Source organism: Gallus gallus, chromosome 2 (assembly GCF_016699485.2).
Source record: "Gallus gallus isolate bGalGal1 chromosome 2, bGalGal1.mat.broiler.GRCg7b, whole genome shotgun sequence".
In the NCBI taxonomy this organism is placed as follows: Eukaryota; Metazoa; Chordata; class Aves; order Galliformes; family Phasianidae; genus Gallus; species Gallus gallus.
In genome coordinates this window covers 127,134,749-127,159,817 of record NC_052533.1, presented here as the reverse complement: position 1 = coordinate 127,159,817, position 25,069 = coordinate 127,134,749, and the positions used below count along the sequence as shown (strand labels likewise).

At 43.0% G+C, this 25,069-nt stretch overlaps 1 protein-coding gene across 4 annotated transcripts in view; it reads left to right on the top strand.

Moving 5' to 3' along the window:
* NIPAL2 (NIPA like domain containing 2) overlaps positions 1 to 25,069 on the top strand; it is a 54,182-nt gene that overhangs the window by 17,743 nt on the left and 11,370 nt on the right. For 2 of the 4 annotated variants that reach the window (XR_005857587.2, XM_015282959.4), the window contains exons 3-8: positions 769 to 940; positions 10,439 to 10,498; positions 12,460 to 12,581; positions 17,987 to 18,083; positions 22,300 to 22,435; positions 24,795 to 24,883. Coding sequence is in view for 3 of the 4 variants with exons in the window: in XM_015282959.4 (XP_015138445.3) it covers positions 769 to 940; positions 10,439 to 10,498; positions 12,460 to 12,581; positions 17,987 to 18,083; positions 22,300 to 22,435; positions 24,795 to 24,883 (676 nt within the window). In the remaining variant the exon portion in view is untranslated. Of the gene's footprint in view, positions 1 to 768; positions 941 to 6,750; positions 6,936 to 10,438; positions 10,499 to 12,459; positions 12,582 to 17,986; positions 18,084 to 22,299; positions 22,436 to 24,794; positions 24,884 to 25,069 lie in introns of those variants that run through there. The other 2 variants (XM_040695909.2, XM_040695908.2) reach the window with 2 other exon arrangements.

The window sequence follows — 25,069 nt, the reverse complement described above, 5'->3', positions numbered from 1 at the left end:
GTTTCAGAGCTCCAGCATGGTCAAAGTCAAATTATCCTCTTATATACAGGTACTTTGTGTACAGTCAGAGGGAAAACAGTGACACTGTAAGTGATACCTTCTCCATGTGACAAGTACTGATGAAATACTACTTAAGTATGTATTTCTCCTGTTGATACTGTTAAAACTGGTTTTTCTTTTGAAAATAATGCTTTAGCTGAGATCTTCTTCTAAGGTCAGGTAGGAGATTGTAGCCAAATCCTAAATTCTCCCTAATGAATTAACGGTCCTCCGTACAGCAGAAGTGGTTAAGTGCTGCCTTTTCCATCTTGGAATTGTATTCCTAGCTAGAATACTTATCAGGAGCAGAAACACCAAGTTGTTCAGTCCCCTTCTCCCAGTCTGTTGCCAGAGTTCTGATTCTGGCTCATGTCTTCCCCTTGGGTGTTGCTAAATTCACAGCACAACCTGCTTGTCTGTGCTTTGAGACTAGAACAGAGGCTTGCAGAGATGGCTGAGAAGCACTAGCTAGCATTCACTTCATGCTTTTCAGGTTTGTTCAGAGGTCTAATTTTTCAGTCATTTCCACCATGGCTTAGGAAGTACACATCTGAGTTAACACAAAGCCATCTGTCTGCAACAGCAATCTGAAAGGCGTGTTTAAAGAGAAAACGTTGGCGCACCTGGAATTCAAAGATGACAACCCCTTAATTACTCCACTTTTGCTATGCAAAAGAACACAATGGAAGTCTTTCTTTTCATGCCTGTTCCTAATAATTAATTTTCCAGAAATGCAGTCATCTCCGACTGGCTCGCCAAGCAGAGCTGCAGCCCTTCTACAGGAGCAAGCTGTGGTGGTGTGGAGCTGTCCTGCTGGGCATTGGAGAGTTGGGCAACTTCACAGCCTATGGATTTGCCCCCATTGCCCTTGTTGCTCCACTAGGATGTGTATCTATCATAGGTGAGATGTTTGCCATGTTTTGCTTGGGTACCTGCTTTAATTGAATGCTTATTTGTGACTGGAGGATAATACCAGGGGAACTGCAGCAGGGACATGACGGGAAAATGCTAATGCTGTGGTTTGAAAAGAGATGATTCATATAATTACGTGAGCTAACAATTTAACACAAACCCTCTACTTAAATCAGAGACTCTTCTAATATTTTTCTTTCTTTCTTTCTTTCTTTTTTTTTGCTCTGGGGACTCTGTGCTGTGCTAATTCCTGCCATTTGGTCACCTGGTGCCATACCAATAGTGCTGGCAACACAGGCCATCAAGACCAGGGCCTGATATCCTGCTGCCTGCAGAGTTACGGCCAGATCCTGAGTACCCACAGTGTGTTTTTTGTGTTACCATCACACCAAGTAGTTCCTGCTGCCTGCTCCTTGCCCATCCCTGTGGTTTGTGTTGGGTTGGGCAAATTCACCTGTCTGTACTTACCTGGCACTGGCAGGTGCCCTCACACTTGGGTGTACCTCAGGGTCTGAATGGTGCCAGTTTGTCCTGACCCACACACTAGAGTCATTTCTGCAGAACAGTATGCTCTGTAAATCGACAACAATTTTTATTTCATTAGATCATTACTTTCTTTTTCTCACTGTGTTTAACGAGCCCTTCTCTGACCAAAGAATACTTACAGCAGCAGGGACTAGAAATTTCCTGGAATTCTTATCTTAGTTATGGACATTTCATAGAATCATAGAATATCCCAAGTTGGAAGGGATCCATAAGGATCATCAAGTCCAACTCCTGGCTTCACTCAAGACCACCCAGAAGTCAGATGTGCGGATTGGACTTCAGCAGAATTATTTGTATCGTTAGGATGCAATTGACGCAATCTTTACTCTTCATAGTTGTTTTTTGTTTTGGACTTTTTTGTGGCAGTAGTTAAGGTTTTTAGAGGACTATCCCAGGTATGAGATCTCTTGCTTCTTTGATAAAGAAACATACATTTCAAAAGACGTGGTTATGTTGTGCTAATGCAAAGCAGAGTGCGCAGGGCAGTATCGTACAGAGTGTGGGAAAACAGAGATATGGAGTGCAGCATATCCCTTAATCATGTTGTTCACATCCACAGCTGAAACACCCAGGGCTGAGAGATATCACAACAGTTCTGTGTACACTGAAGCTCATTTGCTTGCTATTGACAAGTGATAACATTTCATGGTCTCTGTCTAGCTACCAGTTTCATGCTTGGAAGCAGTGCTGCAGTGAGCAATTCTGCATGGGAAGGTAGAAAAATGAATTATCTTCCCTGTGGACTGCCTGTCTGTAGTGGAAGGAGGCAGCCAAACATATGTGGGTGCAATTTAGCAGAGAAGTCGTGGGGGAAGGAAACTGCAGGCAATTTATTGTAACCTTTAATGTTAAACTATTGCAGAATTTTGGAGAAAGAGATATAAAACGACTGTAGTTCACCACTGTAGGAAAGATTTCTCAAGGAAAGGAATGAGATATTACCTGAGATGAAAATGTAAATTAACAGGACAGATCCCAGTGTGATTTTGGTGGCTGCAGTTTTATCTTTAACAATTGTAGGCATTTCCAGATGTTTCTGAACATACAGGAACCTGATCTAATTTGTTGCCCATACTGAAGAAAATGCAAACATGTACATCTAGAAAGAAGAAATGAAAAGCAGTGGGAAGGGAAAAAATTACTTTGGTTATTAAGCTGCTGCAAAAAAAGGTCATATTTAGGGTGATTTTTATCTGAATAGATTTCTTCTTCCGTACCTTTGCAATATATGAAGAAGCACTGCATCTGTTTCCTTCATTTTCCATTTCCCCTCACTTGTAACAAATACCAAGAAGCCATTTTCCTTACTGTTATATTTTGTCAAAACTCTTATCCACTTTTATTTTATTTTATTTTATTTTTTAATTTTTATCTGACCCCAAAATGTTTATCCTGGAAGACCCCAGAAAGCACTATAATATCTTATAATCCATTCCCATATATCAGCTGGCAGTATCCCTTTCTTAGCCCAAACAACAGAGATATCTGAAGTTGTATTTAGTCTAGCTAACATTCCCTTAAGGAAGGGAAAGTAAAAATGATGTGGACGGCCAATGGCAACAATCATTTCCCAGTAACACTTCCTACCACTAGATACTTCCCTGTCTTCTGAAATTAGAACCAGAGAGAGAGCAAGCCTCTTTTTAATTTTAGAATAGCTCAGAGTTTAGGGCAATGACAAACTGACCAAGATGCAGGACATCAGCTGCCAATGGCTGTGCAGAGGATAGGTCTTCCATTTTCAAAGATCAAGAAATACTTTTTGATTATGTTGTGATCTCCTTTAGGTGGAGAATGTGGACTTTGTGTACTCTAATTGGCTTCTCTTTTCAGGCACGTTGTTCAGTGTGCAACTTTTCATAACTTATTTTTTTAAATGAAGAAATGAATCACTTGTTAAGAAAATCCAAATCTGTGTTTGAACCTTAACTCTGCCCTTCAGATCAGCACTTTTTTTTCTGAATGCGTTGTCAACACACCTTAGAAGGTAGGAGGTCTCTGTCACTGACACTGGGTGCTCAGTACCGGTGGCCGTGCAGAGAAGAGCTCTGCTTCATGGTGTGCCCAGCTGTCTCTAAAGATCTCTTTGACTCGGGGTTCACGTGGAGTCTTTTCTTTGCTTGGAAACCAGGATGTAGGAAGAGGATAAGGTATGTTGGAGTCAGCCCAGTCCTGATTTGGGCTGTTCCCATAATGTATCGCAAAACTTCTGAAATAGAAAGCATCCCGGGTCTTAAAATAGATGGAGCCAACAACTATTATGTCCTGCAATCATATTTAACCAAATCCAACTGAATTTTGCATTTAATTCAGTATCAATTAAATAGCAAAAAGTTTGTTCTTCGTCCTACTGAGATGGGTGCTTCTGATGGATATTTTAGAAAGAATTCATCACCACAGACCATGAGTTGGCACAACACCAGTAGATTTTTCTCTTTTCTTAGAATTAAGCTACAAAGACTATATATTCTTCTCTTGCACAGTAGAAGCATTTCTATGTGTGGTTGCAATGATGCAAGCTCTGCATCTGTTCAGGGTTTTAAATAAGTTTGAGAAGACAGCAGTTGTTTTCTTCCAGAGGAAAAAGTGGTAAATTTTTAATTAAAAAAAAAAAAAAGAAAGAAAGAAAAGGAGGGGTAATACATGTTTGATGTCATCATTAAAAAGCTTTTTATACTTAAAATTCATTTTTTTGCATGCAGCTTGGGTAATTTTAGACCCTTGTGGTTTTTTTGTTCGTTCCCTTGCTTTTGCTTGCAGAAATAACTTAGGGGGGTTGTGTGAGGAGAGGCCGGTGGAATCAGAGATGGCTTCTTATGCAGTTTTCATCATTCTCTAGAGAGTTTTTTTTACACTTAACTCACTTAGGCTGACAGTGTTGAAATCCCTTTTCATTTTCGTATGCTCCTTCTAAATAGCCATGGGGCAAGATATTGCTTTAGGCTTTGGAAAATGATATCCCTGATGGTGTTTGAGAAAGAAAAAAATTCTCAGATATTTGTGCAAAAGAGTATTTCTCCCACTCCATGTAATGTAACACCTTTGTGGTGCAAGACCATGAGATTCTGAGAACTCTGTTAGTAATGGGAACTGGGAAGCATTCACCAGACTGTTCTTTAAAGTGCTTTTCTGAAGATGCAACAAAATCATTTCCAGGGTTCTTCCTTCTCTCTGCAGCGTGTGTGTTCTATCGCCCCATTTCCAGAATTAAACTCACCATAATGGCATTTCTTTTGGGCAATTTCTCTGACACCTTGCTTGCTTGTTTATTAGGATACTGACACGGGCACCTGTCTTGTCCACCACTTTTCCAGTAGTGATGTTTCATCACGTTAGAAATGTTGCATGTTCAGTTTGCAGAATAGCTGTCAAGAGGTCAGGCACCATCTGACTAAAATCTTTAGTTTCTTCCTTTGTATTTAGTGCACCATTAATAGCTATCGTTCAAACTAAGAGTAGCCTTAATGATTAGCTGTGATGAATTTGTTCCTAGATGTCCTGGGCAGAGCTGGCTCTCTGCTTAACTCTATCTGTGCATGCAGATGATTCCTTCATGTTCTCCAAATCCATGTTAATGGGCCACAAAGGAGGCCCAGGTCCCACCGGGTCTAACAGTACCTCCCTGCCTCACACCTGAAGCCTCTCCCTTGTCTCCCCAAAATGACCCACAGTAGGACCGTAGCCTGGATTTTCTTGGGCTGCTGCCCTCCCTGTGAGCAAGATAGGGATGCAGAAGGATAAGATGGTAGAAGCTTCAAGCTGATGTTCTCTGGGAGATTCTGTTGTGAATTGTTTACTTGCAGACTCCACCATGGAGATGACATTACAGGTGCTTATTCTTCTTCAGCTAGATCCCGTTCTTGTGATGACCAGCAACCTTAACTGTTCAGTCTTTTTTCTTGTCCCACTCTTAGTGCTTGGCCTCCAGAACCCCTGTGGACATATTGGTACTTGCCCAGGAAAAGCTGCTCCCCATTATCTGTCCCCTTAGCCTCCTGCTCATTTGGGTTACAGTGATCAAATGTACTACGTGCCTCATCTTCTCCCCAGAGCTCCCTGTCTATGTGGCAGCCTACATTAGATTGGATGGATTACTGGTCTTTTTCAACTTATATTATTCTGTGATTTACGATCTCTCTGACTTCTTCTGTACCAGGATGGTCATGAATCTCTTCAGCTCTGAAGACAGACAGAGGTCTGAGGATCTCTCTGTACAAAGCACATTTTACAGTCACATTTTCAGATGTGACCTTCCTGAGCAGCAGCATCCTCACAGTCTGAGCACTCCTCAGCAGTTCTAGTGTGAAGTCATCTGGGTGAGCTTAAACTGCTTCATAAGTTGCAGGCAGACCCATAAAGTGGCGTAAATGCTTGGACACAAAGTGGAATGTTTTCCCTACTGCACAAACTGGGAGAGGTGCAAACATTAAACAAGTCTTCACATCATGACTAGTACTCCTCCTTTGGCAGTTATCCAGATTGCCAGTGACATGCATAGAGAAGCATTCTGCAAAAAGGAGCCTTTGCCTAACTGGTGTGACCTCAGCTTTGCTACCAATCAGCTAAGCTTAAGGGAATGGGTACTTGAGACTAATAGTCAATGTCTTTTTCTCTCCATCGAAAAGACAGAAACAGCAAGATTTATCTGTGCATTTCTGAGGATTGTACCAATTATTTTAAATAAAGCTCATCTAAGACTTAAAATGAGGAAAATGAAGGATATAGTAGCATTTTGGGTGGCCCTGTGTGGAGCCAGGAGTTGGACTCAGTGATCCCCGAGGGTCCTTCTCAGTCTGGGGTATTCTATGACTTAGAGTTATGGACAGTTATTATAGAAAATCATTGCTTGGGGTATGGTCTGAAATAATTAAAAATAAAGGTAAAATGGTGAGATTCATGGATGGTTTCGGTACCAGGAAAACAGTTTAATAATGAAAAATATTCATTAAATTCTTTTGGGTAGAAAAAATGAATAATGGACACTTCTTTTATTTGAGTCTTTTATGGTTGGATTGGATTCAATGCAAAAAACGCACTGTTATGTTCAGTACGTATTTTCTGTTTTTAACTCCTATTGCTGTATATTATTCTTTTCTTAAAAATAAGCAAGCAAACAAACGAGACAAGCTGAACTGCATATTTCTTGTCTAGGAGGCAGAGGAGTTGTTTTCTGAGCTGGATTCTCACCCTTCAGTGTCTGCTGGTGGCAGAACCCACACATCATGCTATTCTTTATTTCTGTTTCTCCTGCAGAAAACCTACATATGGAGATAATCGCACGCTACCACTCTCCGAGGAGAATCAGCATTTGACTAATTTATGTGTAGCACCATTACACCTCTCCCTTAAGGCCCTTAATTGTATACCATGCAGTAAATGGACATTTCCTATCATATTTTTCAATTTAAATGGAAATTCACACGCTGTAGTAATAGACAGTGAGTACAAAACAGACTGTTTTATGCTGATGTGTAAAAAGCAAGGTTGTTTCAACATAACAATTAAGCTCCTGAGCAGACTCTTCTTTTTCCCTTTTCTGTTTGATAGTTTTTATTTATCACAATTTTGATATAATAGCAAGCCATAATATTTTTCATTTGAAATAATAATTCCAGATTACCAGATCGAAGTGCTTCAGGAGCCTTCTAAAAGGCTCTATTATAAAGATACAGGCATTTTATTCATTTTATTTGATTTTATCTGATTTATATGATTCTCCTTTGCCCGGGCTCAATTGTATAATGTTCAGTCCTTAACAGATCATAGAATCATTGAGGTTGAAAAAGGCCACTAAGATCGCCTAGCCCAACCATCAGCCCGTCACCACCATGCCCGCTGACCGATGTCGCTCAGTGCCACATCTACATGTTTCTTGAACACCTCCAGTGATGATTTGCTGCACTTCCCTTGGTCTACCAGGCCAGCTGTGTCTGCTTTCAGCTGGAGTAAGATCCATGCCTCGTTTTCTAAATTCTACCTCATTAGTTAATAAAATGAAAATGTTCTGATCCAGCTGAAGGTATACAAATTGTCCCAGACAAGTGGAGATGCAGTCTTTGCTTCAGTGACTACAGGCTGACAATTCAGGCTTAGAGCTGTGCGTGTGATTGAACCAATGGTTCCAAAACAATTAGTGTGTAGAACTATGATAAATGGCTGGCTTTGGTGCCACACTGTTGCCAGCTTATGCTCTGACAATTTTTTTGTTGTTGTTTACTTTTCTTTGTTGCTGAATTCAATTGCTGACCAATTAAGAAAACAACCAGAGAATAGTCCTTGGTGACATGGATCTCAATCTCTGTGACTGTCTGTAGCTTTTTATTATTATTGTTTTAAAGAAAAGCAAGCAAATAAATGAAGAATTGAAAGCATTAATACTTTTCAGCACAGCAATTGCCCAACTTCCTTAGTCTGTTCATTCATAGGGTTGAACACAATGTTCAGTGATTTCCTTCCCACATTGGTATAACATCAGAGGATGCCCACGGCTCCTGTGGCAGAGGGGGGAACAAGAGGACCCTCCGTGGGAAAGGGGAAACTGGGGCTGGGTGGTGGGAAGGGTTTTAACTCACGTATCTGGTGTGCTTAGTTCTGGCCTTCGGTGGCCCACTTACTCTTCTGCCAGGGGTTCCCACAGCCCTATGATAACTCAGGCTGGAGGGGACCTTGGGAGGTCCCAGACTCCTGATGATAGCATGACAGCTTGGAGGTCACTGTGCACAGAGAAGATGGTAGGGGCAACGTTTGTCAGCTAACATTGGCTTGAGAAGTGAACATCTGAAGCAGCAGAATGCACCTGAGGCTGTGAGGCTTTTGCTTTTGTGCTTCACTTGAATTCATATGAAGTCTTGGTGGCTTATCCACTGGGACAGGTGCCTTTTCTATTCAAAGTCTCCCCTGGGTTTCACTCTGCTCCTCTTCCATTGGCATCTCCCCTCCTACTTCAGATTTTACCAATTCCTCCTATCCCTGATGGCTTAATGTACGTTCTCTACACCTCTTCTTTTTTAAATCCCTCTACCTATTACACATCATAAAGAGCATTAATTATACATATATTCTGTTAAGCTTGTGATCTCTTGTGCATTACCAGCTATCTCTGGAGAAAGAGATTGCCACGTTTGCATTATTCAAGTGGATGACAGGCTGAGTGACTGGTTTCCTTATCTGGATGCATTCCTGTGCCTACTGCCAGCCTCAGAGGTTGTGGTGTACCCAGGTAGTGGAAATGTGGGCATAAATCATATCACCCCAAACTGGATGCCGATACCAGGATTGAACTCTACGTTGTGTTTACTGGATCTCCATGGGGAGCCCAGACAAAGTAGTCAAAAAAAGAAATCACTGAGGCATCAGATCATTAAACAACAGTTCTGTACTGTTACAGTGGCTACATACGGGGTGGTCTGAGATGTGGTTTGGGAGAGCTCTGACAGCAGTAATTAATTCCTGCACTAACTCAGGTTGCTGCTGCTTCTCCCCTGCCTTTTATCCTCTCTCTTTTCAGAAACTAGTTAGATCCGGTGTTGCCAGTGTTGCCTGGATACCAGTGTCTTTTCTACAGCAGAGTTCTCAGTGAAAAAAGAAAACTGTGTCAGATAGTTTGCTTTCAACATGGCATTTTCAGTTAGAGATTCTTTTACTGTTCTTATTCATTTGCATAGAGCTCCATCACTCTTCATGCAGTTTAAGTTTTGTCTCGTTTTCTACTGACATGATGCTGAATTCTCATTCTAATTATCTCTTGTTATGAACCTATTTTGATATATCTAGAGTGTATCCAGTGGTTAACAACTGATTAATTTTTCCATTGGAATGATAGAGATAATGACGCAAAGATGGTCACAAAAAGATCTATTATTTCAAGAATAAGCCAATAACTTCATCCTGTGGGCAGGAACAGAGAATTTGTAACAGCTTCCCACAACTTGGGTTCGGTGCATCCTTTCACAGTTCCTCCTGGGACAGTGAGGTTTCTAAATCTCATTGTTTGAGGTTTCTACATCTAACATTACCAGTGCACCTCTCCCAAAGGCCTTTCTCTATCTCTTTTAGCTATTCAGCCTCTTTTGCCTCCCCTTAGATGTAGATGCTCTAATGTTGCATACTGGAAGAGAGCCATCTCTTACAGGTGTCTGACAATTTATTGGTGCATCTTCATTCCAAACCCCTTCTTCCTTCCCTAGCACATGTCCACAGTGAGCTGCTCACCAGAAATCCTGTTGTGATGGCTGCTGCTGCTCACCCACTCCCTATTGCTGGGCTGGGCTGGAAGCTGCCACAGGCAAGGTGGAAGAGCTGGGCAAGGGATGGAGCTGCCCAGGAAAGATGAGTTCATTTCCATTTTTGTGAACGTTTCAAGTGCTCACTTCCATTTTTCCCCTTTCTCACTACAAGTCATTCTAGAAGACTGCGGGCAGCCCTCCTATATGGTATATGTACCAGTTCCTCCTCCCACTTGTTCATGGCATTAGGCTTTGTCAGTGGTTTTCTTCCTCTCAGTTGTATTTCTGCTACTTTACTTATAGGTTTCTAATACACTGAAGTCTAGAGAAGCAGAAATTTATCCTTCTATGCCTTTTCTGAATCCATGGAGATAGCTGAGGGAAAAATAGGGAGTGGAACAGCGGGACTGATCAGTGCCCAAGTTTCCTGATGCTTCCACATATGACTGAATCAGGGCAGTTTATGTAGTGTCTGTGTGAGAGATAGGAAGGGTATTGCAGCCCTTCAACTACGTAAGAGCATGCTGGTTATGTCTAAAATTATACAAAACTAAGTATTGGTTGGTTGCTGGAATGGACTCCTGTCTGGTTATATCATGGTACAGTGCAACAGCCTTGAGATATATTTAAACTTGGCTCAGAGTGGCTTTTTGCTATAGCACTTGATATTCTATCCAATATATATATATATAAAAGACTTTATATTTCTGTTCTAGGTAGTGCATTTATTTCTGTCATATTCCTAAAGAAGACCATGAGGGCTGCAGATATACTGGGTAAGTAAGTGTTTGCTAATATGGACATGTGTGGGGCCATATGCTTAGCAAGCTGAAGCTCTCATGCAACCCCCCACTTCACACTCCCACTTCCCAAGTGAGTGTTTCGAGGCAGTTACTTACAAAATTGGGAAGAAGTGACAAAAAGAGGGAGAATCTTCAGTGCATGTGAAACAGGCTGCGCTCCCAAATCCTCCATGCTTATAGCTGTAACTCATTCCTTATGTGTCCTTTAGCTCAGATTTATTTGCATCGTCTGTTTTTACTTCTGAGGTTGTATGTAGCGTTATCTTGACGAGAATAATGCAATTCTAATAAAATTAATTATATTATTGAGTTATTCATTCAAATATAAGGGTTCTTTTCCTTACTGCATAGATATTGCACAAAAATTTGAATTCAGTTAAAAGTGGCAAATTCCCTTTTGGTATTAATTTTATCACTTCAAAGAGCAAACAATCATGTTGTCAAGAGTTCTGTTGGGAAATATGGTCTTCATTACCAAAGTATGTCATATTTGTGTGTGTGTGTGTCCAAGATTTTTTACGTATCAAAACTGCCCTGCTTGTAGTAGTGAGAGATGAGCAGATTTCAGAGCTTGGATTTTGCACCGAACATTCTCAACATAGAGAGCACACCTGATGGGTACCTGCCACGGGGCATCTGGTGTTACTGCAGAGCTCCCAGCATCTAGGCTTGATTGTCCATACTATAACAAGTTCATCCCAGCTGTTTTCATGAATGTTTTGGAGAGATCCATTCAGAATTGTTCCAGGAATACTATATAATATTTATTCAGGTTTGAGATCCAAATTTGCCAGCTCAGCTGCTACATTCAAAATTCCCCCTCTCCCCTCAACTGATCGTGTTTCCCTTATGGCCTTATAACCGTGGGCTGTTTTAACTAGTGCTCAGCACTGATTTATTTTATTTCTGTGAGTTAGACTATGCAAGAAGGATTTAACAATGTTGCTACATTCCATAGGAATGAGCTGTATGATGGGAAATATGGTGATGTTTTTGCAAGCACATAAATATAGAACAGTGCTGCTTTTCCAAAGAAACTGTGTGTGATAGCAGTGCCAGCAAGACCCTCCGGATGTGCTTTGTTTTGTATTCCTGAGCATTGTGCTCCACACCAATTTATAGGTTTGCCAAGAATGTTACAGATTGCTTGAAAAAAAAAAATTGATTAGCTAATATCTTCCCTAATCCAATAGAGCTTATGAGCTCAGGATCAGCTCACTTCTATCTAGATAACTCAGTGAACATCTGTGTTTGTCAGCTGGCTGTCCACAAGGCAGAACTTCCAGATTTTTATTAAAAGCACAATAATGCAAGTTCGACCTTGAAAAGGGGCCCCAGCAACCCAATGGCTGAGCAGCCTTTTGCAAATCAGCCTTTTATAAAACAGTCCATAGGTCTGCAAGTGCAGCAAGGAGTGGCTGAAACATTGGCTTCCCGACAGCTTCGCATTGGACTAGAACGCAGCTGTTGCACTTAATGTTTGCACGGCAGGTTTGTCACTGGTGCAGATCTCTGTGGACACAGTGGCTTCGGGAGAGCAGGGTGTTTATGCTGGTGGATGATCTGCCTTAGTAATGGGTTTTCTCCCAGGTTAGGAGAAGTTTCTGCGACCTGCTTTGTGCCTAGGAAGAGTACAAAAGATGATTCTCCTTTGAGATGAACTTGGTATTAGAACTGAGCATACATGAAAATGTGCTGCTGCATTGTGACCCTAATCCATGAGGCTTCACTGACAGCTTTTTATTTTGTATTTCCAGAATTCTTTATGTCTTTAATAAAAATGGTACTAGATAGAATCACAGACAGTCCAATACCTAAGCCCAGACCTGATCAAGACTTCAGTTTTCCTTTAGCAGCTGTTTCTAAGTGAGCTGGAGAGCAAGAATCACCACAACTACGTGTATTAACAAGTCGTTATTTCCTTTTCTTTAAAGGAGGAGCACTGGCAGTAGTAGGGACATACTTGTTGGTGACATTTGCTCCAAATGTATCCCAGCAGCTCACAGCAAGACAAGTCCAGAATGACTTGGTGAGCTGGCCTTTCTTGGTCTATGTGGTGAGTATTTGGCTCACACTTCTGCCTAAATCAGAAAACCTGGGGTTCTTGGGCTTTGGGCAGCTGTATGAATTAGTAGCACAAAAACTGCTGCTGCAGATAAAGGCATTGCTCCCTGTGTGGTTTTCACAGGAAAGAGAGCTCCAGTCTCCAAGCTGAAAATGCGCTGAACCAAAATATGTGTTCATACCACACTGTCTGCCTATATATATTAGTTGCAGTGCTTTTCCGGAGTGTAGTGAAATTGTGCTTTTGAAAATGGTCCTCTGTTCTTTTGTATCACTGCGTTTTATCTACATGTTGCTGAGTCTGCCCCAAAAGAGCTTTGTATGGAGCTGAAATGTGGATAGAAAGCCTGTCTCACTGCCATTCACATTCATCTGAACTGCAAGTTTGAATTAAATACAAAAATGCCATTTTGGTTAAACCATCCGCATACAAACTTCAAATCCCATACGTCTTCTTTGATGTATGTAATTAGCATCAGGAACAAGGCAAGAGTGAACAGGAGGAATTTCTCTCTCTCTTCCACTCTGGAATTCTGAAAAATCGTTCCTCCCGCTGAATGTCAAAGATGCTTCAGAAGTGGTTACTTTTTTCTCACTTGGGTTAGGTTATGAATGCCCAGGTTTCTCTCCAGGAGGAAGCTGAGTTAGAAAGCCACTGAGGAGGCTGACTGAGGGTCTTTATGCTTCATCCAGCCTGCAGATTTAAAATACGTATTAACTACTCATTGAGGGTTCTTATTGAGCGCAAAGTACGTGATAACACAAAACAAAAGTTGATCCCCTTGCTCTACTATTTGTGCACTTTTAAAGCTTCTGAAATATGATAATCCAAAGAAATTAATGGTCACACTCCAAAGACATACATAACATAGCATGCACTTTAGATCAGGTAGCAGATTGGCTTGTGAAGGCAGTGCCTAGGAGTTTTGGGGTACTCGGTAAGGCCATCCTCAGCTTTGGCAGGAGCTTCAGCAAGTCCGTGTAATTAGCAGAGGGAGGGGGACCCTTTAAGGAGGTAGTTCAGAACAAGAAACTCAGTTGCTTCTTTCCGGAGCACCCTCTCTTTTTCTTACTGAATATACTCTTCAACCATGTGCTTCCACCTTTAGGTACCAAAAGAGACTGTTGTTCTGAGTACATACTTTAACTACTGCTTCACCCTTTTGTGTAAAGAAGGTGGAAGGAGACAACCCTCCATCCACCCACCGTGACACTGCAAACTTCTGTGCCATACGATGTGCACGTTTTCTTAAAGCCAACAGGTTGCTGGAAAAGGGCTTTTCGCCAAGACTGCGTTTCAGGAACAGTTAATAAGAACACAGCTGAATACATAGGAAGATTTTATTGTATACTTCGTAGCAGAAAGGATAAGGAAGTGACAGATAACCCCTGGACTTTCTTTCCTCTGTTCTCTTTTCCCTGCCTCAGCCAGTATCCATTTCTACAGCATGGATTGCAGGGGAGAATGGAGCAACTACATAGCAAGTGTTCTTGACTCAACAACAAATCAAGCTTGATTTGTTCCTTCTACTCCCTAGATTCATTTGGTTTGAGCTTCCTGCATCGAAGGAAAAGGGAAGAATTAAAGTCTCCTCAAGAGACCCAGAGGTACCAGCCTGATGTGCCTGGCATGCTTCTGGAAGTTCAAGCAAACCCTGCTGTAAATATTCTCTCTGGACTGGGAATTAGCTCTTCATATTTGTTTGTGAAACTTCTAGCACAGGTTGGCTGCTGATACATAAAAAGGCACAGCTACAGCAGAAGTTGCTGAGTTTCCAGCATGAATATATATAGAAAGGAGACAGTGCAGCAGTATAAGGCAGTCCAACGGTCTTACTAAAAGTAGTCCTGAAGTATGGTCTGCTGAGGAATACAAAGCCCCAGTGGTACAAAATGTTCTGTGTGGGTGATAAACCATCCCCATGTGGCTCACCACCGGCATCAGTGGAGTTCTGCAGAAATAGCCTGTGGTTCCCATGGGACAACTTTGAGCCACCTTCTGAGACTTTGCATTCATGCCTAAGCGGGAATGACTATCCTAGCTTGCTTTCTTTTCTGTATATGTACCCTTTGAGTCACTGCAGAAGACATCAATTGTGGATGAAGCTTTTAGACTTCCCTAAACAGAAGAGTAGTGAACACTGGGTTGCTAATTTTTAATATCTGTAAAATCAGTTTCAAAACATTTCCGTTTTTCCTTCAAAGTGTCTGGGAGACCATTCTGGGTCATTGGTCCCTGCACTGCTGTATGTCCCGGAAAAACAACTGAGGCAGACAGTGCAGTATGTTGTTCCAGGTGCCTTCTGGTAATGCTTAGAAACATGGAAAACATCACAATTATAAAAATGTTGATAACGTGGACCTGAGAAGACTTCAGTACAGATCAGTTACAATTGTAAAAATGATTGTAAACGAGTCAAGTTCCTGTAAACAAAATATATTAAGTAAGTTGTTAGATTCTACACGCTTTCCATTCCTGGTTGCTGTACTTAACACAACTGCAGCTAACATCTACTGAAACTGAGCACCATTTTGGGTAATTCTCAAGACGCAACCAAAGGTAACAGCCAGAACATCCCCAGGAGGGTCCCCATCTGCATGAGGTCTTGTTAGGAGCCATGCACTCCACTTGCAGTGTGACTCAGTGCAGTGGCCTCCCCTTGTCTTCTGATTAAAGGGGACCTCTTAGTGGTAAGAACAGTTTGGCTGCTGGGCAGCAGGAGGTAAGAACTAATTTTTTGCATTTCCTGCTAAATGCGCAAAAGGAGAGTTGTATAAACTTAAATAACAGCCCTGAAAAGAAAGCATCAGCACTCTTCTTACGTTCATCTGCAGCTAAAGGCATTTTTCTTTTCTTGCATGGTGACTGGATCTCTTAAAGCTGTCTAGGGAGTATAGAATGGATGGATACCCGAGGTACAGCTGGCTGCTTACAGCAGGCTGTCTCATGCATTTATGCACGCCCTGCACAACCAGTCCGAGGGGCTGGGAGAGGCGGTGGGTACTCAGGTTTACACCAGGGCCATGGGAGCGGGTCCTGCAGTGCCATGTCACATGGTGCCATGCCTCCATCCTTGTCACAACTCCCAGTGTGCCCACCTCAAGCCAGGTGGTCCAGCCACCTCCTGAGCCAGCACATCATGGAGGAGGAGTTCTTGGACATCTCTGGAACTTCTTTCTAGCATGAGGACCTTTCCACATGGGAGATACTTATTTAGCACGGCTTTCTTCTATTCCATTAGCAATTGTTTGCTGATTTAAAAAAAAAAAAAAAAAGCAAGTGAAGCAATTTGAAGGCTATTGTAGCTGCAGCTGGATAATGTGATATTTCCCCCAGGCCCTGAGATGTGTTTGCCAGTGGCACAAAGAGCGAAGCTGCTACCTTCACTTTTCCTCTTGAGTTCCCTCAGAACCATTGCAGTTTTCCACAGGGAGACCAAGATGAACTCACAAGCCCGCAGCTGCTAACATGTCTTCTGCTTTGTTTCCCAATTGAGACATACCCAGTTACACTGCTGAATGAAGCTGGGTAGGCTGCTGAGGTTTCTTACTGGGAGGCTATGGCAAAGGCCTCGTTCTACCATATGGTGTCCCAGCTTTCATCGCTGCAGGCACACTAAGGATGTTATTCTGGAAGGAGAGAGCAGCGTTATGCAAGAGCTTGCAAAGATGATCGGACAGTGATTAGTCCAGAAATGTTTTTGTTTCTTTTAACCAACAGCAAAATGCTTTCCTACATTCAAACATTTACCAAAAAATGTTCTATTTTTTTTTTGTTTGTTTTTTACTCTTGTAAGAAATGCTTGAATTTCTTTAAAGAATGGTGGTATAAAATTATAAAATCTAAATTTGTGTTTGTACTGTTTTGAGATGCAGTGGTCTTCAAGAGCAGGAGATCAGTGTGAAAGTAAATCAGAAGTGAATTAAAGCGTAACCATGTTCTGTTTGCATTTTTGCACACTAATTTGGGTGAGTGAGTGTGGCAGAAAATGCTAATTGCTGAATGCAGCTGACAGCTTCTTACTTGTGCACTCATTTTCCATGATGAGAAATTTGCAGTCTTACATTATATAACTACTGCTGCTGACCACTCAGTTCCTTCTTTTTGAATAGCAGCAGAGCAACACCTGGATCTTCCTTATTGTAGTGCTGTTAAGAGTGGAGGGGCTGTATAAAATAACATGGTGTTTATGGAACCAAAGGGGTAGAGGCAGGGTTTTTCTTTGTTTCACTGGTAAAACAATGAAAATAATCAGATTCCGTACTGATGACAATCTCATTTTTCTGTCTTATTTCCCCCATTCAGTTCCTTCCTCACGTGCACAAACCTCTCTTTCTCTCAGAATCACAGAATGGCCTGGGTTGAAAAGGACCTCAAGGATCATCCAGTTTCAACCCCCCTATTATGTGCAGGGTCGCCAACCACCAGACCAGGCTGCCCAGAGCCACATCCAGCCTGGCCTTGAATGCCTCCAGGGATGGGGCATCCACAGCCTCCTTGGGCAACCTGTTCCAGTGTTCTCCATCCAGTTTCTCAGGACAGGGGGCTCTCAGCACCCCTCAGAACTGAGGTCCCATCATTGTTTTCAAGACACAATCTGCACTTGCGATTTATCTTGACTTTAGCAAAGAGGGGCATTTGGGCAACTACATTACGTGTGGTAGGAGCATCCTCTTGGGATGCTGTGGATGTGGAAGCTCAATCACTCCTGGAGCCATTTGGCACCACTAAGCACAGAGAAAAGCCCGGTGGTGGCTTGGGCATCTGGAACAGCAGGGAACTTCTGCTGAGGTGGTGATGCAATGAGACAAATTAACAGCAAGTCTGTAAATTTAACCAACTGTCAGATGTTATTGAGGGAACAAGTCTGGACCATGCGCAGTGTGAGTAAAAGTGCTTCAGCAGCTGCAGCTGTCCCGTGGTGTGGTCTGCTGGTGTGTCACTGAGCTTTTCCAGGTGAGCTCCTGACAGGTACCCTTGCCATCTGAGAATGGCCACAGCAAATAAATGTTTTCACCCCGATGATGTATGGCAGAAAGTCGGAGCAAAAAGACTGGGTTTGGGGGTTTTTTTCTGAGCAGGGCTTGGGAGGAGGGCAAAAAGGTCAACAAGCATAATTCTGCGCATCATAAGGAGTGGCACTAAGAATACCATATCCAGAAGGAGAGACTGCTGTTTTCCCAGGTTAGTGCCTCACTGTAGGAATTAAAAACACAGAAGTTCTGCAAAATGATTTTCAGTAAACATAGATATCTTTCCTGTCACCTTAAAAGTCTTCCAATGCTACCCATGAGAAAATATAGCTAGAAGTGCAAAAACATGACATTTCAAAGACTTTGAATGAAGCTTTTATTACACAGTTTTACAGCTCTAACTTTCTTCCCTTTTATTTCCAGATTTTAGAAATTATAATATTCTGCATTCTCCTTTATTTTTACAAAAGAAAGGCTGTGAAGCACATCGTGGTTTTGTTAATGATGGTGGCACTGCTGGGTAAGAACGTATTACTCACTTTGATGTTCCTGTCAGTCACTTGATAATTCCTTGTCACCCAGACTCCCCAGCCAGTTTAGATTAGGGTCACTTCAAAGGGAAGGAGAATCGCCGAAACATTTCACATCATTTTACTGTGATCTTTTTGAAGAGCAAAGCCAATTACGGGATGTAGTTTCTGTGCTCATTGCTGGGGCTAGTTCTTTTTAGAGAGCTCCTCGTATGAATCCGGTGTGTGCAATGATACTGTGAAGCTTTTTTAACCAATGCTTTAGATCTTGGGGAAGTGAACTGTTTGAAACTTGGTTTTGTGGAGCAAAGCAGGAGAGCTGAGAAAATCAACTCTTTAAGCCAGGGCGGTTTAAGGCTGTGAAGCACTCTGTAAGCGTATGCAGTGACACTCTGTGATTATATGGGAATTTGTACTTCACCATCTTTCTAGAAACACAACAAGAATTCAGCAGGTCACTGAAGTTTGCCCCCTGAATAACATTGCCACCAGAAAACAATCAGTGCCCAGAGAAACAAGAGGGAGCGTTTAATCAGGTAGTTTTCACTGAAGTCGAACTGGAACCAGTTATGAAAAATACCAGGAGGCTGCCTTTAAAACTCCACTGCGTGCAGGCATATATTAAGAATTTGTCACTGCTCCATCTCTTTTCTCGTCCTCATCCTGTCAGCTTGTCTATGAAACCCGGATGGTATGATGGTACACCATCTCCATGCACACGTCCACGTCAGACGCCATTTTGTCAGACTGCCCCTCTGCTGCCATCTGTCACACGGCAACAACACGTCACAGAATCTTGGCGGGAAGGTTCCGCCTCTACTACTGTACCACCCACATCTGCCTCCGATGTCATGGGCTGACATAATCCAATAGGAGACATTACTGTTGGAGAAGCCCTTGTGTTTTCACTGAGTTCACTGCATGGATGTATCATCCTACAAAGAGTTACAGAGTGTGTTTCTCATGGAGCTGGTCAAAACTATTTTGATAAAACTGAATTTCAATAAAGTTTGCCAATGATACACTGTAAAACCCATGCAGATTTATTGGCCGCATTCTTCCAGACTCCTGCCTGGCTTCTCACCTAGCTGAAAAGCTCAGACTTCCTTTCATATCTACCTTTCTGGGACTGTCCCCCCACTAAATTTCCCAGCACCCTGAACATTAGGATCGCAGCTCTGCAGAAGCCTTGAAGGATTTCCTTCTCCCTGGATGAAGCAGAGATCGAAGAGTCCCAAAAGCCATCAGTCTGCTTGACTGCTCTTGGTTTGGAAGAGAGATTGTGAGCCCAGACAACTCCTAGCACGGAGCCTGGCTGCTCTGGCAGAGCTCTCTGAGCTGCCCCGTGCTTTCCAACCCCGCAGTGCTCCTGGGCAATGAGTGGTTCGGCATCCTTGCCATACAGCTGAAGAACTCAGGATAGATTTTCATGCTCATTTTCCACAGTTTGGGGCAGACCCACCAGAGGGGCAGCTCTGGGCTAAGTCTAGGAGAGGTGGTCCATCAGGCTGTGAAGCCCCATGTGCTTGTTTTGCTGTGGAGCCCACCAGTCCCAACACCAGCAGTGCCAAAGGGACTTATGGGGATGCTGAGCAGCAGCAGATCTGGAAAGCCCTGGAGGCACTCATTGCAGCCTGCTGGAAAGGCTGAAATCAAGCAAAAACAACAGCTGCAGCTGGTGGCTGCTGAGGTTTTGGTGAGCGTGTGCAGCTTCAGGAAAAATGTGTCATTATTTCTGCTCTGTTAAAAGAAGCACAAACGAACAAATCCTGGTTCATGGGAAATTTTGAAATTCAGACAGTTCCCTCAAGCAGAAAATCCAGAACTGTGGCTGGCTCCAGCTCCTGAAGCTGTCCTGGTGCCTGGGAGTCCTGTAGAGCTGCACTGCTTCCTATCTGACACAGCCGTGGGGATGTGAGGGAGGGCTCACAGCCATACCATGTGTTCCCTGCCCTTGGAGTGGCTGCAGGACAGCCAGGTGAGGAATGGGGTCACCATGCCCAAAATTCTCAGGGGCAGCTCACGGAAAGGGATTTCTGCCTTACCTAACATCTGCACAGATTCATTCCTGGTGGAGGGTTCACATGGGTATGAATGAAATGTAGAAAGAGAAGGCAGCCTTTGTGTTCCACTGGACGTGAAAGCTACTTCCATTACAAAGAAAATGCAGAGGTGATCGTGAAATCTGCAAATACTTTACTTACTGTGAGTCTGCAAGTCCGTTTGGTGAGACTTATCTTACCTCATGCATATACTGGGAGTTATCATAAGCTTTGGGGGAAGTATTTCAGATTAAAGTGGGATTTCTGAGTTTCCTGCTCTAACAGCTGGACAGTGGCATCATTTGTCACGCTAGCTTGGAGGGGGTCATTCTATCAGAGACAGAGAAACCATTTCCTAGGGGTTCGAAAACTATTCCAGGTCTGTTAGCTAAAAGAGCGTTCCATCTTTTCAAACAAAACAAAGCCAAAACAAAAATAACAGCATAAACCAAAAAATCCCTTCTGCTCTCACTCTTTTTTCTGGTTTGTTAAAATTATAAGAGAAAGAAACGAGCCTTTTATCAGCAACTGCTTTTCAGCAGTTTTTCCTTAGTTGGACAGTCCAAACTGCTGACTTTTACCTGGAAGTGTTCTTTCCAAAATGATGACTCTCCCCGTTGCAACACAAATCTCGGTTATTATGTGGGCTGCTTGGTGGGGGCTTTGTGTATTTTTGGCTTTTTATCATAAGCCCCAGCGTGGGTCAGGATGTGACCCTCCCTGATCACCGTTACTGCTGTGTTTGGTGAACTACTCCACCTATTTCAATTACAGAGCAGGAAGTAAAGCGCCAGGTGCAAAGGTTGCCGTTAAAGGAGTGAATTCCACGATGGTGAGCAGGATCATCACAAGTGCACACAACTCCTAAACTCCCCCTGAACTTTTGGACTCGCTGTAAGAAAAACGCTTGCAGTCAAAACCTCAGACCCAAATCCATTCTTCTTCCCCCACCTTTCCTCCGAGCCCCTGCTCTGAACTCTTTGCACAGCGCAGCTTGCCTTGCCAATCTGAATTTTGCTGCGACAGGAGGATGAATCAGACATGGAAATCCAACACTCCCAGCTCTGGAACAGGGTGGAACTGGATCCCAGCTGGGGAGCGGTGCTCCTGACGATGAATTACCTCTCTTCGAAGGTCACTGCTGCACCCTGACTCTTCTTACCATTATCAGTTTGTTTTGAGTTTGTTGTATTTTTTCTTGCAGTCATCAAAACCTCCTTAGGTCAGCTTCAACAAACCAAGAGCGCACTCCAGAAAGAAACCCGAAGTAGCTCTTAGCTCAGCTCTCAGCCCCTTTTCTAGAAGATGTGCGTTGCAAGACTTCTCCAAACTGCTGACATGTAAACCAAATCATCGTCTGCTGGGACCTTTTTTTTTTTGGTGATGCACTGACGATGATTGAATGCACTGAAAACACACGATTCTCTGGGCTAAATCCAGTAATGGTCTTAAGATTCACTCCCCTGACATGTAGTGCAGACCCTGTGCTCACTGCCTGGACCCTGTATGCAACCTGTGGGGAGAGTTAGGTGCTTGGTGATGCGATCCCACAGATCAGCTCTGACCAGCTCCTGTCTCAGCAGAGAAATCCTGAGGGTGAGCAGCTATTTCTGGCTGCTGTGTCACACGCAGGGTGCTAGTGGGTGTGCTGGCTTCTCTCAATGGAGGAGGAGGCCTCTCATGCTTGCACAATGCAACAAGGGCTCCAGATTAGCAGCTAGGGCTGAATAAAGGATTTCTGGCAGATGTGGAGGCTGTTTGAGCACCTCTGCCCACTGTGGAGGGCATATACTCTCAGCAGCAGGAAATGGATGGGGTCTTTCTTTGAACCCAGCTCAATTTCTGTCTCTCTCACAAACAGTGCAAGATTTTATTAGTTTGTTACCTGTGCCACACTGAAAGCAGGGAAACTTTGGACCGATGCAGGGTTGCAAAGATCAGTTCTGGAAGACCTGCAGAACACATCAGTAAAGCACACACAGTATTAAGGCTGCTCTGAGCTGAGGCATCAGCTTAGCAAATGTTTATAAATCACACCCTTGGCTTCAGGTGCCCGAACTCCACCTCAGTGTCTCTCAAGGCATCAATACCATGGCACATCTCTCACTGATGCCCTGAGGTCACTGTGGGTCCTGCCCCGTTAATCCTTCCCTTTCCCTTTCAGCTTCGTTGACTGTCATCGCCGTGAAGGCTGTGGCCAGCATGATAATACTCTCTGCCAAGGGGAAAATGCAGCTAACCTACCCTGTTTTCTATATCATGCTCATCTTAATGGCAACTTCTTGTGTATTCCAAGTCAAGTAAGTGAGTTTCTCCTTATCTCCTCACCTTTGTATCTATTTATTTGTCAGTTCTTCTCAGCACTGACATGGACCCTGGATACAAGTTGCTCTTAAAGGCAGCAAATTCCTGGCAGAACCCTGACAGATGCATCAATTGCCTACACCTGATGATTCTGTTTATTTAGGCTTTATTTCTCAGTTTATAATTGATTAATTAGACAGATGCTTCCTCTCAATATCACCTTAAACAAAGTTTGGCCAGATGTGGTTCTTGTTTCGACATGAGTTTTGGACTCATTACATGAAATCTATATTCCTGATACTTTTTTTTTATTACTTTCAGAAACCTTTGGTGCTGAATAATCAAATGGCCACATTTACCCTCATTTTGCACCTCTTGTCCCTAGCTCATGCCAGTCATCGTACTGAAGAAGAGTTTACCCCCACTTTCTCCCTGCTTCCGTTACATGTGCATGCTGCTCTCTGCTGCCTTGTATGCCTGTGCTGTTTTAGGAAGGAGTTAGCTTTTGGTGAGTGGGGAACATCAGAGTTCTCCCTGCTGGCCTCTGGCCTGTTAAGTGATTGTTTTATGCTGCCTTTGCAGATTGCCAGGGGTGGCAGCCTGGTAAAATATGACTTGCAGCTGAACAGAGAGTCCCTTCCCTTTATGCTTCAGGTGCTGATAGCATCATTCAGTAATCCCATCTAGACGGCTCCAGTGTTTACTTGCAGGATTATTTTCTGGTAGAAGAGCCAATCCAGCTTTGCTGTGGTAGAACATACCATTCCCATGTGGAATCAGAAAGTCCATGCGTTATTGGGCAGTGACTCTCCATGGCTGACTCAGGAACTCCTCCATAACCAATAGTGGAGTGATTTACATCCTGCTTGTCTTCACTGGGGCAACAGCTCAGGGCATTAAAAATAGGAAATAAAAGTTTGGTAAATAGGAAGCTGCTGAATTAACCTCTCCTTGCCAACAATTTCATTCTTTCTCTTTGCTGGGTCAAAATGAAAATGTGCTCGTTTTGTTTCCTGGGCTCAGCGACTCTTCATCCTTCCTGTGTTGGAAGCATTTTCTAATGGGGACAGTGCTGTCAGTTTACTTTTTTTCATTCTCACTGTTTCTTCGCTGATTTCATTTGACTGTCACGTCAGCTCACAACAACAACCTGGGCTGCTGCATCCTCCTGGACTCAGCGCTGGGCTCAGTATCACTATTGTAGTCCCTGTGACCAAGTTTGTTGCAAGTGGGAGAAAATAATGAGGTGTTTTCAATGACTTCAAAATCCTGACTATCCTGTGGATATGTAGGATTTCTTTATTTTTAAAGCACCATGGAGACTGTTCAACAGTTGCTAAAATAACCATGCAATTACTTTAATGGCTAAAACAGATCCAAGCTTGGATTTTTACTGTTCACATATATTGTACCACTGAAACATTTAAGCGTGGTTATTTTTATAGGTTTTGAATACACTCTGCAGTCTTCTGATTTTTCTCGTTCAGTTTGAAATGCACTGTTCCTATAACAGACTATTGGTGCATCCAAGAGCTCATGCTCATGATTCATCACCTTGTGGGTAAAAGCTGATGGTTTGGTCTCCTTACAAGTGGGTTAGTGCTTGGCCTTCTTTGCTTGCAGAATGTGTGGGCTGCTCCATGGCCTGTGTCTCAGTGCTGCAGGTTTGTCTGCAGTGCACACTCATGCTCCTGCAAATTCTTGTTGATTATTTTGATGAGGGTTTGGGTTGCTTTTCTCAGGAGCACAGCAGAGAGTTTCCAACCCAAGGAGCACAGGCCTGGAGCCACTTTCCTGGACTTTCCCAGTGGAACTGAGTGTGCCTGGGTGTGATTGCATGGGGTGATAAACATGCAAATACATGCTTTAGCCAAGTTGGACTGAGCAGCAGTTCTATGAGGACTTGCATATGCATGTCCGCGCTGGAAATATATCCTTACCCAATTGCTTAAATTAAAGCAACTTGTCCCTGGCAGCACTTCTTCCAAGAGCTGAGGCACACCATGGCCAGCAATATCCAAGCATTCCTCCCTTATCTGTGGCAGGCAGTTTTTCCAGCACTGCTTCAAAGGTCTCTCCAGTGGCAGTCCATGGCCAGAAGAATCCATTCCAACTTTCTTGCTTTGCTCTTTTTTTCTTTCTTTCTTTCTTTTTGTTGTTGTTTGTTTGTTTCTACTCTGCAAAGTCAAAACTAGTAAGTAAATTCAATACACACACCCATTTGTCAAAGACTGTTTGCTACAGTGGTAAGAAATGGTCACACTGAACTGACAGAAGCCAGCTTAACCTTACTTCAAGTGTAAAAGTGTTAAAGTGTACTTAAAGCCAAGTGGTGCAATAACACTTGTTTTCCAGGTTCTTAAATCAAGCACTGCATCTATATGAAGCAAGAGCAGTTGTGCCCATTAACTTTGTGTTCTGCACCACGAGTGCCATCATTTCAGGTTGGTTTCTGACCCTCGGTCTCTACAGAATGGTTTTCTAAACACTGAGTTCTCAGACATTACTGTCTTCAGACAGGACCACAAACCAGTCACATTTGTCTCCACAAAAAGCTTTTCCTAAGTGACAGGTGTTTACGCTCTGAAAAATGAGCCAGTTCGCAACTTTCAAAGCAAAATAAAAATTAC